Consider the following 22,218-nt stretch of genomic DNA (forward strand, 5'->3'; position numbering starts at 1 on the left):
CATCACAAGCATATGTATAACCATCACTCAGACTTAACAAATATTAATGTTTTGCCATATTTTCTTGGGCTGCTTTTTAGAAAAAGAGAAATAAATTGTTATAGCTATAGAGAGTGGTTTCCCACACACGTGCCATATTTCTCTCTTTGGAACTAATTCGAGAGGGCTTACACACACATGCCATAGTGTCTGTACTTTAAGTTGTTAAAAGGGAGAATTGATAAAGTATATGAATAAAAACACTACCATGATCTATAAATATAAAAATTTTTGTATTTTAGAAAGATAGCCCTGGTAGCATCATGGGCTGTAAATTACAAAGGGAAGAACACTTGGGAGGTTACTGCAATAGTTGAGATGGTAGAGACCCACTTAGAGCTATCCCACAAGACTAGAAAGTATAAGTGTGTAAAACATTACCGTAGCACTTCAATAAGATTGGGGTGGGGGGTAAGCGCCACAGTCTGAACATGTTTCCCCAACCCACGTGGTGAAACCCAATTGCCACTGCAAAGTTATCAGAGAGAAGTGCTCTTGGAAGGTGACTCAATCCTGAGGTACACACTCTGAATGGATCCAATGCCCTCATAAAGATGTTTGAGGGAGCCTCATGCCCCCTTTTGCCAATGCGAGGATACATAAAAAGGGTCATGTATGCGGAATGGCCCTCACATCAGCAGGCAACAAATATGATGGCATTTTGATTTATAGAGCTGTAAGCAATAAATTTCTATTATGTATAAATTATCCATATTAAGGTATTTTTGTTATAGGAGCTTGAATAGACTAAGACAGTCATGAACAGGAAGATTAGCTAATAAGCCCAGATTATACCCAGGAGTCACGTTTGAGAGCCAGTGGTTGCTGAAGCTTTAAGATGAAACTGAAAATAGATGAGACACAGATGTATAAAGTGGCAGTGATGAGTTTGATATTGAAATATTTAATTGTGAAGTGTATGGTATGTCCTACAAACCATTGCACATATGGGAATGTGATTCTGAGTGGCGGCCAAAGCAAATATACTGGGTGATCCCACAATAATATTTCCTTCATGTGATCTTACCATTTGCAGAATGCTGTGTTTTGAATTTTGTGACCCATACAAAATGTATTTTTAGACTAAAAATACACTCAACACTTTGAAAAACTTTCTGGTGTATAAACCAAATAAATACCTGTGTCATTTGCTCTTATGATAATAGATAAGATTTCTGAAAATTATGCTCGTCTAAAAATACTGACCACTCAGGTTTGCATTCATCACCCTTCCAAACGATCTTTCCCATTCATGTAATAAAATCACAGAATTGAACATGGCAATAAAGTATTTATATGAGCATTATATTAAATTTTGAGATTCTACATTCATTATGTCAAATCTATTTCAATATAATGAATGCACTTAGTCTAATTTTTTTATACTTTACGCAGGACTCACCTGACTTACATAACTAATGTTGCTTATTCTAACAATACTAGCAAATCTTCATCGTGTTCACTACTGCCCGTTTCATAAATCAGCTCATTTACTGATACTATGGCAGTCTATGAAAACATGATTTATTCTCCCAATTAATGGATGAGTTCACTGAACAAAAGAAAGATTATATAACATGCCCAATGTTGTACGTAGAAATTAATTTTGCTTTACATTAGAATTTTTCTTTAAGTATTTTAAATGGTTTTTGTAATGGCTCTGACCTTTGTCCTGTTGAATAGTTTCCAGCTGCTAAAAATATTCTGATATTTTGCCTTGATTTTTTCCCAGTGGTCCCTCTCCTACTGCTCACCTGTGACTGCCAAAGGGGTCCCGCTGGGGGAGTGGCAGGTGGTTTTATCCCAGTTCCTGATGGTTCAGAAGGAACAATTCACCAGTGGGGCATTGAAGGAGCCCCACCTGAGGACAAGGTGAAGATTCTGTTTGTGAAATATTATTGCAATCGTAGAATAAATTTTATTTCTACTGAGACAGGAGAAGAGGTAAAGGGGTACCAATAAACAAACTTACCAACCTGCAGCTGAGAATCAGAGCTGCAGTGCAGTAGTGGTTGTGATCTTTTAAGGTTTTAACTCTTCCCATACCAACTCCTCAGAAAAGTGACCTTTGCATGAATTTGGGCTTATTGCAATGTTATCATTTGCACATGGACCACAGTTCATCTAGATTGCTCTGAAATCTGATTCGCTTATAAGTGTTTTTATTTTTTGAATATGATTTGCAGGAAATCACAAATATTTGTGTGCCACCTATAACAACTAATGGAGCAGATATTGTGGAAAGTTCCGGTGAGTAAACATTATATTTATTTTTGAAAGCAATGGTGGATTAAAGGAGAAACATTAAATTTATTTTTGAATGCAATAGTGGATTTAAAGCAATGGTGGATTAAATTTATTTGTGAAAGCAATGGTGGATTAAAGGAGAAATATTTTTAAAAGTCTTCAGAATTATTTTCTTAATTTACATATGTATGTGCATGCTAGGAGCTGTTACTATGAAAGATGAGGAAAGCTGGCCTAGTATTTGCATACTAGTCATTTCCATGACACAGGTTTGGCCTCAGTAAGTTAATTTATTCACTGATGCCATCATTTTAAATAGCTAAAGATTTGTTATACGCTTTCCAAACTTTAATGAAGTATAGCTTTCGAGCTGTTAATTATTAATTTTTTAAATTAAGAACTATTTCACATGATAGAAAATAAAAGGCAAGTGTAACAAACATCTCTGCATCTGCCACCCAACTCTGTCTGTCATTAAGAGAGGTTCCACTTGCAGTCCAAGTCTCCCACATGCATACCCCTGGTCCCGTCCCACTTCCTCTTTCCCCCGGACTAACACTATCCTGATTTGAGTCCAATGACAAATTCCCATATTTAATCATAATAGGACATGATCACTTATGTTGTCATAAGTGAATTTATTTCTTCAGTTTTGCCAAGTGACTGCTTTATTCACGTTACCTCAGTGTCACAACTACAGTATAAACTAGAGAAACAATAAGACCTGATGCCTGCTAGTAAAATACTTTCCTAACTTTATGCTTATCATAAAATAAGCCTGCTATCCTTAGGTGACCAGCCTTCAAAGTCCATACAAGATTTCTCCAAATGTGTAGCTGTCTACATCACCTTCTCTTACCATCATTTACTTCTCCTGTTATAGTTACCTAGCAAAAACTATATTCAGAACTGCCTGGGAAACAATAGCTCTTGAAAGCATCATGTAAAGATAACTGGTGGAATATTCACTGTGTATTCTGGGCTGACCTTAAACACATAGCAATCCTCCTGCATCAGCCATCCTAATGCTGGGATTACAGGCGTGCTCCACCACTTCCTGCTTCCGTACTGAAGCCAACATGCTTAATTACAGTTTCTTTTCTCATAAGAACAAGCAAGCCCTGCCTTAGAAGCTTTCCATGGATGTATATTGAATATTCTGCTGTCACTTTTCTATTTTTGGCTTTTGACATTGAAAATTAATTTCCTCTAGACACCTTTTTAATTAGTGTGTTTTCAGAGCTTTGGTCATGTGCTCATAGCCTGTCTGTTACTGTCCCATAACACACTGTCACCTCTAGTCACATAATTACATTTTCTCCCACATGCTTGTTTTATATGGCAACTGCCTACAGACATCAAAGAGCAGGGGGAGAAAGACAATAAAGCATAGCATGAGATGTGAGAGAATTTTCTCCCCTATTTTCAGAAGTTTGCACACATACATACACTGGAGGGACAGTGATGGAAGGTGTTTCCGGAATGGAACTGGCCACCAAGGGCGGAGCAGCTGCAGGATCTGGAGCTGTGTCAGGGTTTGGAGCAGCGACGGGACTTGGGCCCTGTCCCCCAGAGCATCTGGGACTGGGAACGATGAGAACAAGGCACTCCACAGGGGGAACCCTGAAGGACTACGCAGATGGGGCCATAAACATGAATTTTCTAGATTCCTACTTTTCCCAGGTGAGTGAGTGGCAAACTTTGTGGGTTTGTTATCTTATTTACATTGGAGATCTTTCTGTTGATTACATACTGCAGTTTTATGGTTCATTTTTCATGACTTATCAAAATGTTATAAAAAATAGGTTTCCTTTTGCCAAAATAGTAGAGATGACTTCAAGTAGCTGTCAAATTTGGGTTACTATTCAAGTATAAGGAAGAATTAGCCTCAAAGCGAGAAAATACAGCGGGTGGAAGCTGGGCCCACATTCTGCCACCTGGGAATTATAACATGGGGGGACCAGCAGAGACCACCATGCTTATATAAAGGCAACATGGCCTGGAATTTATTGTGCCTGGGTACAAGCAGGCAGAGAGTGATAAGGCTACGTTCCTCAAACAAAGAGAAGTGTGTCCCTTTCATAGGGGTGGAAAGAAGACAAGGGATGTTAGGCGGGGAGATTTTAATGAACATCTGTGGTCAAAGTCCTCCGGCAGTCTTGTACCTCAGTGAGCAGAGTCCTTGATAGTTTGGTGTAAATTTTTGGGTGTCTCCAGATGTCCCCAGATGTTCCAGGACCTGCGAAATTCCTTGCCCTATCTTATCTCCTTTACAACATCCTGTGCTGGCTGATGAGTTCCTTGCTGAGAGTAGTGCTGCTGCTGGCAGGCAGGCTGGGGGCTGGGAGAGTCAAGACCCATTCGAACCTCACAGGAAAATAACTGAGGACAAAATCTTTTGTATTTTGAAATGCAATGCACAGTAGCCTCTTTAATAAGAGAAAACAATTGTTTTGTATTTTCTGCACCATAAAGCATGTCAAAACCCACATGCGTGTATTTACCTAGAGAAATTCTTTGCATTTTCAAAGGAGTCCATGACCAAAAAATTCAAGGATCACTGAATTAATGACCCAAAAATAAAGGGGAAAAGGGGATGGGATAGATCAGTGATGAGTGGAATGAAGTGTCAAGAGATGGAACATAAAAGGCAAAAGGGTGCCACATAAGAGAAGACCGTGAGAGGCAAGCTGTTTGCCTCTGATTTGATGACTAAAGATAAGTGAAATAAAACGTATATTAAGAAGGACCTCATCTAGAGTTTTGAGACCTGGCAGGTGTCAGGGCTATGTTACCCGGTCTTGGTGTGACAGAGGTTCCTTCTGGAGGTAGTTTCTAGATTTCTTCTGTCCTGAACAAAGAATTGGTCAAGACAATAGGGCCTGAAGAACAATTTTGGGCCAAGTTAAAGTAGGAAAATAAGTACACTCTAGAGGATGACAGGAGGCTGCCCTGAAAGAATACAGTAGCAAAAATCTCCATGTCCACTGTCTTATTGTATTTTCCCTCCTCAGGCTGACAGCAGGTCTAGGCTGTCCTATAGAAAACCTGTTTGAGTTCTCCCAAGAAGTCCATGTGCAGGGCTTTGGGAATGGTTCTGCCCGGGTGTCCTGGGATTTTGTAATTAACACGTCATGCCTACTTCCCCAGCCACTCTGCCATGCCCTAATGCCCTGCCTCAGTGGAGTTAGTGCCTGAGCAGAGGAAGGCTGAGACTGTACTTTGGGCAAGATTGGTACAAGGGTGCTAATCGAACTTGAGGACACAGGATGCTTCAAGGTGCAGTGTGAGCCCTAGTTATGGGTCAGGGTCCCACAAGGATTGTAGAATCTATGCAAAGCCTCTTGACAGAGTGAGTATTGTCTCTGACCCTGCACAGTGGGAGACCTTCCCCACTCCTAGCCCCAACAGAAAAACATATTCTCACACGTACACATGGAGAACTTCACATTTAGCCCAGCATCATGCCCATTTGCTATGTAGGCCCAAATCCCTGTAAAACTAAGAGCTAAGGCATAGGCCAGGGTTACCCTCAATTTTGATTCAACCACACCATTGTCCAGATCCAAGATAATTTTTAGAATGAAACTGTTAGTTAGATTGTTAGTATAAAGAGTATTTCTTTACCTCTATGAATTACCTAATTTGGCCACTCATAATGAAACCTTGAGTACTATGAACAGTATTAAATTGTCCAGCAATCTTTCTTAAAATTTGTTTTTTACTCCTGTCTCTCCATTTTTAGAAAGCCTTTGCCTGTGCAGAGGAAGAGGGAGTCCAAGAAGCGAATGATTGCTTGCTGATCTATGATAATGAAGGCACAGATGATGCTCCTGGCTCCTCCCTGGGTTGCTGCAGTTTTATTGCTGATGACCTGGATGACAGCTTCTTGGACTCACTTGGCCCTAAATTTAAAAAACTTGCAGAGATAAGCCTTGGCATTGATGAGGAAGCCAAACAAGCTCAGCCACCCCCTCAATACAGTGGTACTGGGGCTGACCTCAGTGGCCGACCTGTAGAAGCCCAGCAGTCAGGACTTGAGAGGTACCAGACTGTGTGGGGCAGTCAAGAAGCCCACGCTTTGTCAACCTATGGGTCCCTGCAACCAGCCATTCCCATCCCCGACCCTCTGCAGCATGGTAACTATTTGGTAACGGAGACTTACTCAGCCTCTAGTTCCTTTGTGCCACCTACCACTGCAGTCTTTGATCCACTTCTCACACAAAATGTAACAGTGACAGAAAGGGTGATTTGTCCCCATTCCAGCATCCCTGGTTCCACAGACCCACGAGGGTCATGCAGTATGCTTTGTAGCGAAGATCCCTGTTCCCGTCAGTGACCAGAATGAACAAAAATAACATACTGGCCAACACAGTTGGACCAAATTATTTAAAATAACACAGCAAAGCTCACGGGATTGGACTATTGTGACATTTATGAGATATTCTCATAAACGAACCATGATGACAATTTAAATATTCTGGTTCATACCACAAACCTGGAAATGTTCTCACTCTCCATTCTCTAGCATATTTAAATTGCAGTCATTTTTTTTAATTTTATGATCATACTGTGTGGGAAAATTTTCTAAACATTTTTAAACTTCTATATTTTCAGTGCCAAAGGAAAGTGTTCATCCCTTTAAAATGCAACGTGGTTCAGTGATGAAGCACTGAATTCTAGCACAAAATTCTAGTTACTGTTTAAATCACCTTTTCTCATATCCTTAAAATTGATATGAGAATACCATTAACAATGACATAAGAATCACAAAATATTTGTTAACACATTTTGAACTGCGTGGGCAAAAGTTGCTTTTTCCCGTCCTCTTGGTGTAGGGGGACCATGGTGCCTCTTTTCTCAAGGTAAGGGCTATGAGCTTGTGCATCCAACTTGCTATAACTATGCTCAGAAGAAGACAGTTATGAAATAGAAATATTACGGGACATTTATGAAAGCTTGCCATGGTATAAATAATATGTGCATTTTTAATCTTCTAAAGGATCTATCCCATGAAAAGACATTGAACTCTCTGCTAGGTGTATCTCAGTAGCAAATCCTGTGTTAGTCTTTGTAAAAGTAGCTCCTTACTTTGTAAGTGTTAGTGCGTGATATAAATCACATATAACATGCAGTCAAGTTTATTAATATCTACAGACTTTCTGGGACAAAATACAGCTTTTCTTATAAGCAAAAGGAACTACAGACTAGGATAACACATGGTGAAATTTGTAAATATGTATTATAAGCAGCATGTTGGGAAAATAGTGGGGAAGTGATTTTCACATCAAAAAGGATACAGAAATGTGATTATGTGTAAACTTTTTTCAGTCTTTGCTTCTAAATTAAACAGCTACAGCCATTCAATGCTTGAAAGTAGCAATGTTAGATTAGTGAAAGTTTAGAGATATTTTGTGCATGTTACCCTAATGGTAATGCAGCTATTCAAGTCATTTCTGGTCATGCAAGATGTTCACTCTTTAGTCCACAGAGAATGCCCTACCTCACCTGCTCCCTGACATTACTGTCTTAGCTGAGTCTTTACTAAGTCATTGTTTAGTCCCATTATTTCTAATGGTATATCAAATACAAAGTTTTAAATTTTTTTTTGCCATAATAAAACTGAACTGGGTGTGGACACACACACCTGTAATCCCAGCACTCAGGAGGCTGAGGCAGGAGGATTGCTGAGAGTTCAAGGCCAGTCTGGGCTACAAAGTGAGTTCAAGACCAGCCTGAACAGCGTAGTGAAACCCTGTCTCAAAAAGACCGAAAAAAGAAAAAAAAATTTTTTTTCCAGATAGACTACAAACTAATCAAGTGTTTATGTTTCTAACCTAGAGAGGCATAAGTCTGAGGGAGTAATCAGCTGCCTAAATATGGCTTCCCTCACACCACAACTACCCAGAATGCACATGCCAGGCCAGCCCCGTAAGCCCTGTTGGCCTCAGCCTCCCGATGAGGCTGCTTCTGCTACCACAAGTTTTCAGTGTGCCCCGTAGGGTGAAAGGAGCCAGACCCTGTGGAGCAGCCCGCAGAGTAACTGTTGTTGCCAACGCTGTTTCTTGTTTCTCAGTAGAAAGCCAGCTCTGGGGTCTAGAGCACACACACTGATTTGCACCTCTGTCTACGCATTAGGGTTAATAATCATAATAGCCTTTATTTAAAATTCGAAAGTGTATTTAGGATCCTCAACGCATTTTAGCTTTGCCTCTGAAAATCAATTTATGAAACAAGAATTTGTCTACATTATTAAAGTCCGGAGGAAGCCACGTCATAGTAATAAAGATTGTATTAGGGAACAACTGAAATTAAATGTGCTTTTAAATTTTTTTCAATTGCTCCTTAGGGTGATCTAAAAATTCATTTGCTGTGTAAAATGTGTCTGCATTGTTTTTTCACAAAAAAAAAAAAATAAAAGTTTTTTTGAAACAGAAAAAAAAATTTAACCATTCTTTGGCTTTATGTATTATGCTTTTTAAAATATACATACATATATAAAACACAATCAGTGTAACGTTGTCATAATAAAACTCTTTAGCAATAAATGTCTGAGTACTTCTTAACCATTTTATAAAGCTGAACTCTCTATAATGAGTAGTTAGTAGGAAATATGGTATAAAATGTTTGCATATGAATTTTTAACAGTATTTATGCTGTTTTTTCTAGCCGGTACCTTCTCTCCGCATCCTCCCAGGCAGGAAGGAAATATATGGGGGTTGACAATCAAGGTGGGTGGATGATGGTCTGGATGAGGTCAGGGCAGAAAGCCTTTATTACTTGGTTGCTTTATGTCATTTCTTGTTTATTTGATATGTAGGAACAGGCTCTTCAGCAAAAGTTGTGACAGTCTAAGAAAACTTAAAGAGAAAAGTTGGAGTAAAGAGAAGGTAACATTTCCAGTCTGCTCCAGTGGGGAACTGTACCACGGCCTTAGTGAAAGTCCCTGGCTCTAGTGGTGGGTTGATCACTCAGTAACCACCTCTGCCTTCGTGCCTCCCTCTGAGGGATGCCACAAAATGTATCCCTTCAGGGCTTGCTTATATGGCTGCCCTCCTCCTTCCTAAATCTGCACAGTAAGGCCAGGACATGGGGAGAAAATCCGAGATTAAAGTGAATATTGGGTGAAGAGTGGTGGGTAGTGAACTTGATGCTCCAAGTCCATTTCAGAACAGTGAAAATCACATAGTTACATTTCAGTAACATTAACCAACTCCTTCTATTCATAGGAAGTTCAAGGAATAAAAATCTGAAGACCTCAAAGATCAGGTAAGAGTGGAAAGGGAACACATTCAACGGACCAGCATCAAGCAACAAGCAAAAGTTCAGAATCATTCTTGCTCTTGGAGTTCAGCATTTTCTCACCTCCTTTACTGGTCTACAGAGGAGAATTCCGAATCAGGGGTGAAATGGTTTAAGACTTGCTCAAGAACACAGCCTGAGATGGCCTTATGGAAGGGGAGGAAAGGATGAGAAAAGAACACAAACTATCATTTCAATTCCAGGTTCCAGAATCCACAAGTTTTCCTCAGTGAAGGCTGAGAGTCCTTCTGCTTTGCTTCATCCAGAGCGGGCTGAGAGTTCTTCCATAAACAACATGTCAGCTATTTTCTGGTTGGTGTCTTTATTTTTCTCTTATACATTGATATGTTTTACAAATATAAAAGCCAGAAAATCTAAACATAACACACATTTGTTAAAACCCAAGAGAATCACATCTAAAATAAAGTATAAATTGACGCGCTCACCAGAACAGAAAGACAAGAGGCACCCGTGAGGGTTACACATAGTTGGAAAAGCTACAGACTTTTAATCTTACAGTAAGACTTAGAGCAGGGTCCCAAAGACAGAGACACAGAAAAGCAAAGTAACCTCCTCCAGGTTACACAATACTGCGGCACAAATACAAAAGTGTATCCATAGTGATCCAACAATTATAACCATTATTCTCTCAGAATAATCTGTTGACTTTCAGTGCAAGGACTTGAATAGCACACGGAAAATTAGAACCAAATAAAGAAAACAATGAAAATTATAAAAAAAAGTTACAAATCTAGGTATTAATTCTAAATATTAAAGGAACAGGGTATTATAAACAAATACCTATATAAATGTATATTTTTGATATAAATGTATGAGAGAGAGAGACAGAGATTATGATAATGAAGGTAAGACATACAGACCGTGCTAATACTAAGGACAAGAATTTAAATTGCAGAATCAAGCACTTAAGGTGAATTTAAATTACAGCTCCTGTTAAGAAGGAAGTTATAAACACTGAAGCAAGCTACCTGGAAGTTACATAATCTTTTCCAGTGAGCTTTTGAGAGTTATTAGAATAGTTAGAAGGACACCATTTAGAAGACATGGTGTGAAATAAACCTAGATGTAAAAACTATAAGCACAAATGGGTCCTTCCAACAGTGTTTCCATGGTTTGTGGGAAGGACACATTTTGGTAACTACAACTTTCTTACTCCTTAAAGTCATCTCCATTCCTACTTTCCTTCCAGCAAGCATGTGGGACCATAATATTTTCAATTTTATGCCTTGGAACACTGCTGATGTTTTCTGTGTGCTGAATTCATCATTATCACTTAGCAAACTTAATTTTGGTGAAAACATAGAGCATCAGGTAACGATAACTTAAGAAAGACATTAATATTGAATGACTATGTGTATCATTTCCACAGGGGGAAGAAGTACTTATATTCTCTCAGAATCAAAGAGGACTGCAAAGAACCTTCTTAATTAGAAAGCAGCAAGGAATGAGGTAATCTTATATTTATATAAATGGCATAATGACATGGTTTCCTCTCCTGTAAAGAGACATTGTTACTAAACCTAAAATGAATATTTAAACATGAAGTTTGAGATTAACAGTCCTATCTTCCTATGTGCAAGTGACTAGAATTGAAATAAGATGTATATGGTCTGTCTTAATCACAAGCCCTTCACTGGGACAAAAAAAACTCAACGCCCACAAGTTAAAGGAGGAAAGTTCCTCTGGTACACAGTTCAGTCCATGGCCAGCTGGCTCCAAGGCAGAAACGGTATGGTAGGAGGGCATAGTGGAGAAAAACTGTTCAGGAAGCCAGGAAGCAGAGAATGAAGGCAGAAGCCAAGTTTGAGAGTAATATATGCTTCCAAGTCACACCACCATTGACCCGCCCCATCCAACCTGGCCCCATTCTGAAATTTAGGGGGACATATTAGATCTAAATGATAGAATGGCCCACCTCCAAGACACAGGCTTATACACACACACACACACACACAGCCTCAGATAACCTCATAGCTTGGTGTAGCTGCTGTAGTATCTTTCCACTATCAAATCTACAGACCAGACACTATTGCTCAGCATATGTCATGGATATAAAGATTTTGCATCCAAGGAATCTGTGCTCTGGTTTTACTAATTTAAAAAAAGTCACCTTACATTTTCTACCTAACTTTCTTTATATAAGATATAATGAAGAGGCCTTTGACTAGACTTGATTTTCGCTAAGAGGAGAGAGCCCCAACGTGTTGATTAGTTGAAATGTGTAATCAGGAGGGCACAGTTGCATGTGTCTATAACCCTAGCTACTCAGGAAGCTGAGGTAGAAGAATTTCCAGCTCAAGGTCAGCCTAGGCTGGGTAGAGTGGTAGGGCACTTGCCTAGTATTGTGAGACCCTAGGATTAATCCATAGTACTATACTGCAAAATAAACGTACAATAAACTCTCCATCTCTTAAGTTCTAACTATTTTATGCATATTCCCCTCTTCCTCTCAGCTGTTCTAACTTGGTAGCTGTTATACATTTCTACTTTATGGCTTCCAACTGTATCTCAATTAATTTTCTCACTTGCCACCCTTCCTATATCTGTCTTGGACCCCAGAAATGTCCTCTTTTGTGCTGGTCTTTGATTATCCTTTCAAAAGAGCAAACCAGCAATGAAGGTACATCCTGCCCAAACGGCCTCTACTCTGTAATGGAAGCTTCCCCAGGGCCTCTCAAGACAATGTCTGTGATTACTAGGAGAGCCAAGTCTGGCTAGCAAGGGATCTTCCCACTGAAGGAGCATGTCAGGAAATATTGTTGATGAGCTATCAGACAAAACCTACTAAAGTTAAAAAAAAAATCAAAACTACTCACAGAGGAACTAAGAGAGTATGTTAAAATCTCATTCCATCTATCAATCAATCAAAAATACTATGTTTTCATAATTAACAAGACATTAGCCGGGTGTGGTGGTGCACACCTGTAATCCCAGCACTCGGGAGGCTGAGGCAGGAGGATTGTTACGAGTTTGAGGCCAGCCTGGGCTACAAAGTGAGCTCCAGGCCAGCCTGAACTGCATAGCGAGACCCTGCCATAAAAGAAGACATACACAAAAAAAAAACCAAAAAAAAAAAAACAAAGATGTTACACTTTAAAAGGTTTTTGTTCCATTTTTGCCTTTTATGTGTTTTAAGTTGCTGATTAACAGCTCAAATCCCAGCTTTGCCACTTACTAACTATGGTTATCTAATCTCCCTGAAGTTCTCTGGACTATTATTACAGAAATAATAATAGTTATCTACTTTATGGTGTTTCCATAAAGTTACAGGAATACATTTTGGACACAGTAAATGCTCAAGAACAATTGTTTTTGTTGGTTTTAGTACTATACTTTAAATTTTCAAAATGAACACAAAGTTAGGAGTCCTGACAAATGTACTAGCAAAACCACAGCAACTCAAAACATCTGTATCATCAGATCCGAAGCTTTCTTTTTATACAGCTTCAAACTGAGGCTGGGAGGCAGTTTGTTGATCAATAGCAGATTTCAGAATTGATGAGATTAATTCTCTTCCTGGTACTCCTAATCACCACAATATTTCTTTTTCACTAATCCTTTGCCTTAGCCACAAAATCTTGTCCCATCTCATCTACGAATGTGCTGCTGAATAGAGATAAATTAATTCATATCCAGTTGTTAGGTGGGTACCCGAACTGATCACTAAATTACTGCAGTTTTTGAATTGAGCTTTCTTGGAAATATGAATTTAGACTTCAACATGGAAGACGTGAATTATCTTGTTCAGTGTATTTGACTCAAGGGTGACAGGACAATAGTGGGCGTTTCTATTATCACACTCTGCTGACAATATAGCAATGAGCAGACTGGAAGCTTCCTTACCCTAAAAGTTCTAATTGTATCATTTCCATCCAGTAGACAGGGGAGCCATCTTGCTTTGTGGGGATAGATAGATGATAGATACATAGATAGATAGATAGATAGATAGATAGATAGATAATAGAGATGTACTTGAAAAGCAGCATGAGAAGAAAGACGCCATTGAATCAACCTCCAGTAGGCTATTTCTTTTCAATAATGAAAGTAGGATAGCAATTAATTGCATGAAAACCAGACCACACATTACTTCAGTTTCTGTGAGATTTATGGTGCCAACCTACTGCCTTAATGAAAAAGTTTTATTTGCGAAAGCTAGCTGAGCCAACACCAAATGGCCAAATATGAAATTTATCTTTACTTTTACATGTTTTCCCTTAATTCTAACACGTGATGTGCCTAACATCTTCATACGCATTACCACGTGCTTCCTCTAAAAATCTGACCACACCTAGCAGTTCAGTTTTTAACTTGAGGAATTCCCAGCAAGACACAAATCGCTGAAAAGAGGGTCACTCCTTGTTGCAGTAGGAGTCTTTAATAGTTAGAATAGCTATTGACTCAGAAAACAGTAAAACCCCATTATTGTCATGCAGTTTAGGAGGTAGCACATTTTGGGAACAGACATTTTCCAGTGTATCTCAAATCACACATTTGATATCTCTGTGTGCATAAACACACCAGGGACTCAGGTGTCACATTCTGACCAACTGGCGTAATGCATCACAGTGCCTATGAAGAAAGCAAATAGAACGCTCCATGAAAATCCCACCATTTCGTTATTCCCAAAAGCCTAGAAGCCACTATCTTTGTTTTGTTTTGTTTTGTTTTGTATTGTGGGGGGGTGTAGAGCTTATTCATACTTCTAAAGTGAAAATCCAAGATATAAAGAACAACAAACCATTCTATTCCACATCCATAATCTGTTCCCAGGATTCCAATTTTTGAAAGTTCTGAGGTACACGCTGATCCCCTCACAACACCAACAAGTGAAAACTCATCATGGCACTTTTAGGAACCACAAAGCAATTCTTCACATGAACTTCCACATGGATCTAAGTTTGATCCGCTCTGGGTCTTCTCTGGGGTACTGGTCTGCTTAACTTCTTGCCATCAAATTTACTGATTGCTTCAAATGACTGCTCTAATCCCAAAGTCAAGAAAGCACAGTGATACACTTTCTTCTGCTTTCATAACCATAGGAAAACTAGCCACAAGAAATCTTTGTTGACTGACTGACTTACCTCTACTGTAGCTGAATGTGCATGGAAGGGCTGTGACTCACTCCAAAGGCATGATGTCACTCTGGTGTTCTTTCAGAACAGTTCTGCCAGCTGGGGCTAGAGGTGGGAGCCTGGAACTCAAGCAGAAAATTCACAGACAGTTACCTAGTTAAATGACAGGTCAGCTTTCAAGGTATACAGTAATGTTCATAAGGAACATTATGATTTATATAGAAAATCTTTAATCGTAACTATCTTCAGACAAGCTGGTAAGGGTCACTGTGATTATTAAATCTAATTTACCCGGAGCAAGTTTTGCCCTTTGGTTTCTTGTATCAAACTTTCCTTTTACTACTTTGCTTAATGTTTGAACATATTTCTGCTAATAAAGTCATATTTTGAGGGAGAACTAGATAAAACTAAAACTAGTACACACACACACACACATATACACACTCTGGTGCTCTGATAAAACTAAAACTAGTATACACACACACACACACACACACACACACTCTGGTGCTCTGATAGTTCAAGCACCAGAGGTTTAAAAACAAACATGTTCCTGAAATGCTGTCCATTAGAGCCAGGGTTTTATTCTCCTCTTGCAATATCCAAAAGCCAGCTTAACTTTCCAATCCCCTGGGTATGTATCAATGTGACAATGTTGATTAACTTATTATTTATCCTATTATGAGGCTTTCTGTTACTTTTGCTACAAATGTGAAGCTACTCCATTGAAAGTACACACACTCATAATATCTAATTCAAATTCAACAGTAACAGCATTCTAGTTTTAGTCAGCACAGCCCACAAAAGTGTGTCCTCCGAAGTAGTGGCTCCTAGTAATATTTCCCCCGCACTGTACATGTGACATGACAGGCACAAGTTCAATGTATATCACTCAGTGTATATCACAGTGATCTCCCATGCACAAGCTCACACAGATGCTCCCTTCTCGATCCCCAACAGAACCCACCTTCTTCCTCCGTCTGAGTATCAAAACGCAAGAGAATAGCGTTATGTGTTTTTCAGGTGTTAGGTATGAACCAAGGGCCTCACACACACTGGGCAAGCACTCAACCACTGAGCTATAGCCCAGCCAGGAACATTGTTACTCACTAATCTCAAATGTGCTCCCATCAGTTTAACAAAATAAGCCAGAAACACATTTCCAAAGTTTAGTAGTAAAAGATTACTATGTCAACTGGCATAGTACTGACTAATTAAACACCACCCAAAGACTAATTTTTAAGTAAACTAAAATAAGTAATTTAATTCTTTTGAATCTTTGATTTTCCCTTAGAATGGAAATTATGTACTTTTGAGATTCTGCGTCTCCGCTAAATCATTTATAACCATCATTCTGGGTCATTTCAAAAAGATCTTTCAACCCAGTATTTTACTTCCAGATTTGTGTTCCAAAGCTGTTGCACCGCCTCTGTTTCATCGTCTTTTTTGTTGTTGTTACCCAGAAGGATGTCACTTGTCTGTGTGCTCTGGTTCTGTTTGTTTGTTTTTCTTGCCTGTATTCCTCTGGGTTTCTTTCCCTACACCTCCTAGCTCATTAGTCACACTGGGTCGGCCCATGGTTTCTGTCTGACACTCTGAGTAAACACAGCCCTGCCTGCTGTAAAACCCCGGCAAGCCCCGCCACGCCACGCCATGCCGCTGACGGATTCCAGCCCAGGGTAGCTGTTAGCAACCAAGAACCTCTCTCCTGGCCTTCCTTGCAACTGCCAGTGCCCTTATCTTTCCAAAAACTCCCATAAACAAATCCTAGGGCAAAACCGAAGCCATAGATTTATCACACCTAGATAAAATCAACATTCCCAAGACCTGCACTCCTGTAATGAATGCCAGCTTTGTTCACTTCCAGAAGGAAAGGGAGTTTCCCACATGGCGCGCTTCTCGCTGTGCTGCCCCTGGAAGGAAGAGCCTTAGAGAAGAGGAAGAACACAAAAAAGCTCTGCACAGGGCTCTGCACCTCCTCCCCAACTTCACCCCTCCCAGGCAGTCTCAGCAATGTCCACCCTGACACAACTGTGACGTACCCTTCCTGGGAACTAACGTTCCTGTGAACTTTCCTGCTTTACCCTCACTTTACACACACACACATAAGCACATATGTATATCTCTTCCACAATAAACCTTGAAACCTTATTTACTTTTTCATTCATTCACACACTGAGCTAAAATTTATTGAATCAGGTGGTTTCTAAGACGCTGGGCACACAGTAGTTGTCAGAGAAAAACCCCAGCCTTCGGGGAGTTTGCACTTTAGGGAATGGTGATGTGATCATGAGAACGCATACTCTTTGAGAATATGAGACAGCAAGAAGAAACATAACACGGTTCAGTGGGATGAGAAGCCCTGGACACCGGGTCACGACCACTTTAATCTCATGGAGGGGAGACAAGGAGAACCCTGTTCACTTTTAGAGCAGAACTTTCTAGGAAAAAGGATAGCAAGCGCAAAAGCCCTGAGGCAGAGCACATGTTACATTTGTGGCATCGGGCTAGGAAGTAAATAACGGATAATGGAGTAACATGCCACCCTCCCAGTAAATGCACTGCACCAGCACAGCAGGCTTCAGCCAAATGGCGTCAGGCATCACTCAGGAGGGCATGGCAACCTAGCAGGGCATGAAGGTGTGGCTCGATCTCCCAGCAGCGGCTTGCTTGATATGCACCTCAATCCAGCATTACTATAGTCTGATCACACTTGAAACCAGTGGAGCTTACTTTTTTAAATCTCTTAGGACATGTGTAGCATTCTTCCTAGACTCAAGAACAGACTAGTTTGTTTTCTCCAGGGCACCAAATCCTATTTTGCAACATTTTCATCTTTCCCTAATTCCCCTCCACCTCATGCACAATGTTAGCAATTTCCATAAAATCCTAGGCTCGGGGACTTTGTACCTGAAGCCATCGGCCCTCCCTCACACACTGACTCACAAGCACTGTGGCTCACCGCCCTGGGCCTCTCTCGCTCTCAGGAGGTGTTGGCGTCTGTGGTTACGCTTTAGGGCTGACTATTTCTGCTCTGATGAGAGTGACTGTTTATCAAAGATGTGCTGGCTTCTGTGTGCTGAGCCAGAAGGCCTGGAGTCTGCTGGGCTTTTATTGTTGCTCTGTAAGTTCTAACTCAGAAAGGCAACAGAGCTTTTCCCACCCTGTTATTATGGGCCACCCTCTACCCCTCTCCTGCCAACACTTCTCTCACACCTAGCCTGGATGTGCTCTTGGTCCGTCCAGCTGGAGAGGCCGTGAGAATTTCAGACTCCTACTGTCTGTGATGACACCCAAGCCTGGGCCTCCCTAGAGAGATCTTGGCTTCTCCACAATTAAGTGGACTTCTCCACTCCCAGCGTAATGGACTTTGTCTTCAACTGAACACAAAAGTCCTCCAGTTTCACCAAGGCCCTCTCCCCGCTGGACACACGTGACTCCATGTACATCTCAGACGCTACCACCTCTCAGCCATCAGCCACTCGACTCTTATCTTCCTGATGCACACCTGCCATCTGCCAGCCTTGTTCCATCCCTGTGTTGTGGGGGAAAACACACATGCACAAACCAACACGCACACACACAACACAGACCAGCCTTTTCTAACTAGATCCACTGTAAGTCACCCAGTGTGGATACCCCAAATACTGTTCCTTACAATATTCCCTTCTCCTTACAGTACTTGTAATTAATTCCTTCTGGTATGTGGGTTTGCTTCAATTAACCAATCACCCAGTGCGCACTGAATACTTAGGGGCTGAGCCCACCATGAACGTGACACAGCCTCCGCTCCCAGTGACCTAACAATCTTGAGAAACGGGTGGAGGAGCAGACTTAGCTGAACTAATCACAAACCACACTGTGATTGCTGCTCTGTGTAAGTTGTATGAATCATTTTGAACAGGGCCAAAGAGAATTGAGAGAGATGTAGATTGCTTGACACCATGGGGATCATGGAAAAAGGAAACTTTAAGATATCGCCCAAGGTCCGACTTGGATGGCCAGGTTGACATTTCCTGAGTTAGGCCTATAAGGAAGGAGAGAGGTTGCCTTCAAGAGGTAGGAAGGGATGGGGAGATCTTTCTTACCTATGTGCTGAGACTGATACCCCTAAAAATTAGCACAGCTGTTTGAGGCTCCCAAGAAACATGTAAAAGGTGACGGCCTGTGTTGGAAGCTTAGGAAACAAAACGGTGATGGGTTTGCACAACAGGGACGGCTGCAGAATCACTCCTGCCACCAAGTAAGAGAAAACGAGGGAAAAGACAACTCTATACACAATTATTTTACAAGTAGGCAGAGAATATGAGAAGGCTTGAGAAAGAGCCAGAGAGATGGGAACAAAATTACACGACTCTTTCTGCCTCCCGAACCTATCTGCAGTCGTGTTCTCTCTCTCACCCCTAAATCCTTGCCAAACTTTCCCAATGTACATGGCTCTAATAGCTCAAGTTTAGTACTTCTACCAAAAGGAAAGCTTCTACTTGTGATTTCCCTGTTCCTGTTAAGGTAGAGCTTTCTGCACAGATAAAGCTGAAGCCAGACTCTTTAACGCAGTGACTCTGCCCTGGCAGGTGGGGGTCCACCGGTGCTCACCCTTTGAGAAGCAGCTGAGTGCGCCTGTCACAGAAAGCCTTGACTTTGGTTTCGGGTGAGAGTTAGCGACTCTTCACTTCTCATCAACCCTGCACGTACTGTTCTCCTGCTGCAGTTGTATTATTCTATTTTTGTTTCTTTGGGTGCAGGAACACTTACTTATCCTTGCATTGCCAATAAAATGCAAGTTAAATGTGTCTTGAGCCAGGATAAACTAAATATTGAATAAGTCATTGGAACCAAACAAGAAACAGATTTCTTCTTTTATACTTTCTCACATGACCTGGAGGTACTTCGCATTATCTTCCGTGCCTTTTTAACTTTTATTTATTTACTTATTTTTGCAGGGCTAGGCAAGTGCTCTTTCCCTGAGCCACTCTCCTAATTCTGTATCCCTTAAGGAACCACTGTTCTAGAAATAAGCCTCTTGATCACAAGAACCTTGTTCTGTGTAGCAGCCATACAGTTCTATGATTTGGTTATAAGGCATTTTCACAGGACAGCAGCCAGAGTAAGCTCTGACCTCTCAAATACTAATTCTTATCATATACTCGGTGGGATTTTCAGTGGAATTAAATGGTCAATTATCTTATGAGAACTTTAGCCAACAAAATGTGAACTTACAGCCCGGCTCGGTGGCACATGCCTGTAATCCCAGCACTGGGGAGGCCGAAGCAGGAAGATTGCCAAGAGTTAGAGGCCACCATAAGTTACATAAAAGTTCAAGGCTAGCCTGAAACACATAGTGAAACCCTGTTTCAAAAAAAAAGTCAATCTATAAGATCTTTGATGCTAAGATGTATTGGAAGTAAGGAGGCAGTTAGTTTTTATTAGTCTTTATGAAACTTTTTAAAAACTTTTTTAAAAAAGTTTTGTTTTAGATAATCTTAAAAGTTGATTCTAATGAGCTAGTCACTTGAATATTATTCTCACTCTCATGTAGGAAGTAAAGCATTATGGAATATATTAACTCAGATATTTGAATATATCTAGATGTTAGGCAAATTATTTGTATAAAATATGCTTTGAACTTAATGCATTATAAGTGTCTTAAGAAGCATTTACCACAATGTTCAAGTAAGTTATGTTCCTGTGAGTTAAAACTTTCACATCATATTAATACTTCCATTTATTGTAAGTCAGTCTGTAGTGCTTCATTGGTAGCAGCCATATTTGCTTTGGGGCACAGAAATTTATAAAAGAGAACTACTTCAATCCCAGCACTCAGAATCCCGGAGCTAGAGCCCTCTCTGTGAATCCCCTGATTCTCAACAAGTCCCTTCCACCTCCTGGGTCACCAGCTTCAGCATTTTTAAAGTTGAACTCACCCCAGAATGGCCTGATGCTGTGTGTTAAGCAGGGCACACGCTGGCACCTTCTCTCAGTGCCTGGGAGTAAATGCTGTGCAGAAGGCGTACCAACTCGAAACTGTCCATGACGGCCTTCAGGGGATGTAGAATAATCTAGCAGAAACAAAATTTGTATTAGCTCTTTCTTTGTCTGGAAGCTACAGTTACATTCCTTGCTAAACGGAAGCCACAATCTTGATAATGAGGCATAAACACTTGCCTAAAGGAGTCCATTGCCAAGAGCACTAACGTTAGGCAGGAATGATATACAGCTTCCTGGGGTGATCCGTGCACAGGTTCTGGTGACGCCTGCCTTCTTTAATTAGCTAGCCCCGTGTGGTGGGAGACTGGGAATTATCACTTGGTCTGCTACCACCTACATCTAGTCAAGAGAGAGAGTCCAACTAAGACTCCAGGCTCACCGGACTGGAAGTAGCTTGGTAAACTCAGCAGAAACTCTTCCTAGCTGCTCAACTACTTTACCATCCACTGTTCATAAACAATAACAACAAAAAAACCAGAAGTCGCATCATCCCAGCACCCTGAGAGGCTGAGGCAGGAGGACCCCAGATTCAATCCCAGTCTGGCCAACTCAGCGATTTAGTGAGGTCCTGTCTCAAGATTTTAAAACAAAACACAACCCAACTAGGGATGTAGTTTAGTGAGAAGTCCTTGGGTTCAGTCCCCAGTACACGGGAAAGAGAGAAGGACGGGGAGGAAACGGGGAGGCAGAAAGGGAGAGGGAGGGCGAGGGGGAGAGGAGCGACCAGGAGTCAGAAGCCAGGCAGCAGCTAAACTCTAAACAAACACAGGAGAATGGGAGAATGCGTTTGTCAGCTCAAAGGAGGGGGCAGGAGCTGGGGAAGACGGGAACCAATGAGACAGCAATTGTACCGGATTTTAAAAACCGGCAAAACTGGAACTGGGGAGTGACGGTGGGAGACAGTGGGGGAGGAGAGAGGCACTTCTGAGGACAGCAGAAACTGCGGTTTTTACCGTCACAGGGATCTTTCTAGTCTCCAACCAACCCTCTACGCTTACCTAGGATCTTCCACTACCTCCTCACCGGTCATTAACCACTTTTTTTTTTTTTAGAAACTTCCTAACAGGTAGAGATTCAGGATTTGAAAGTCCATACTCAACCTCCGCTGTCCAACTAGAGCTCAATTTAGCATTCTGCCCTTGCGATAATATTGGCAGACTTTAACAGCTCTCGTTTACTCAACCCTGAAGTGCTAGGCATGCAGATGCCTCCCACAGATGTTCTGATTCGGTTCGCACAGCAGCGCGATGTGTTGGCTTCCACTGGCCCCGCTTCACAGATGTGGAAACTGAGGCTTGAAGGGGCACACAGGCAGCTCCTCTGGAGAGAGGACCTGGTCACCGCACGGGTGCGAGCTGTGTAACGTGGAGTATATTTCCCCCCAACAGTCTAGGCTGTTTTTCTCCTAGCCGCGTCCAGCCTTCACCCGGCCAAAGACCTGTCCGACTGGACCTCCTGCGGGTCTCCCCGAACCAGACGAGCTGCAAACCTGCCGGAAGCCAGGCCCCGCCCGGGGACGGCCCCCGCCGCGCCGCCCTGCGCTCCCCGG

General features: G+C 41.3%; 1 protein-coding gene and 1 long non-coding RNA gene across 9 annotated transcripts in view; one reads left to right on the forward strand and one right to left on the reverse strand.

Annotated features, from left to right (window-relative positions):
• Dsg3 (desmoglein 3) overlaps positions 1-7,995 on the forward strand; it is a 30,165-nt gene extending 22,170 nt beyond the window's left edge. The window contains exons 13-16 of one of the 2 annotated variants that reach the window (XM_013506734.1): positions 1,772-1,911; positions 2,226-2,289; positions 3,719-3,969; positions 6,032-7,995. In XM_013506734.1, coding sequence (XP_013362188.1) covers positions 1,772-1,911; positions 2,226-2,289; positions 3,719-3,969; positions 6,032-6,625 — 1,049 coding nt within the window. In that variant the 3' untranslated portion in view covers positions 6,626-7,995. Of the gene's footprint in view, positions 1-1,771; positions 1,912-2,225; positions 2,290-3,715; positions 3,970-6,031 lie in introns of both variants that reach the window. The other variant, XM_005372742.2, reaches the window with a different exon arrangement.
• The window catches only part of LOC106147056, a 33,620-nt gene extending 11,412 nt beyond the window's left edge, over positions 1-22,208 (reverse strand). For 2 of the 7 annotated variants that reach the window (XR_001231782.1, XR_001231772.1), the window contains exons 1-4: positions 21,668-22,148; positions 20,606-20,740; positions 19,902-20,010; positions 14,691-14,806 (exon numbers count right to left, since the gene is read on the reverse strand). This is a non-coding gene — a long non-coding RNA (uncharacterized LOC106147056). Of the gene's footprint in view, positions 1-13,965; positions 14,179-14,690; positions 14,807-19,901; positions 20,031-20,605; positions 20,741-21,667 lie in introns of those variants that run through there. The other 5 variants (XR_001231775.1, XR_001231793.1, XR_001231786.1 and 2 more) reach the window with 5 other exon arrangements.
• Positions 22,209-22,218: the final 10 nt, after the last annotated feature.

The sequence above is a fragment of the Chinchilla lanigera genome, unplaced genomic scaffold (genome assembly GCF_000276665.1).
Source record: "Chinchilla lanigera isolate Chin_1 unplaced genomic scaffold, ChiLan1.0 scaffold00001, whole genome shotgun sequence".
Lineage (NCBI taxonomy): Eukaryota > Metazoa > Chordata > Mammalia > Rodentia > Chinchillidae > Chinchilla > Chinchilla lanigera.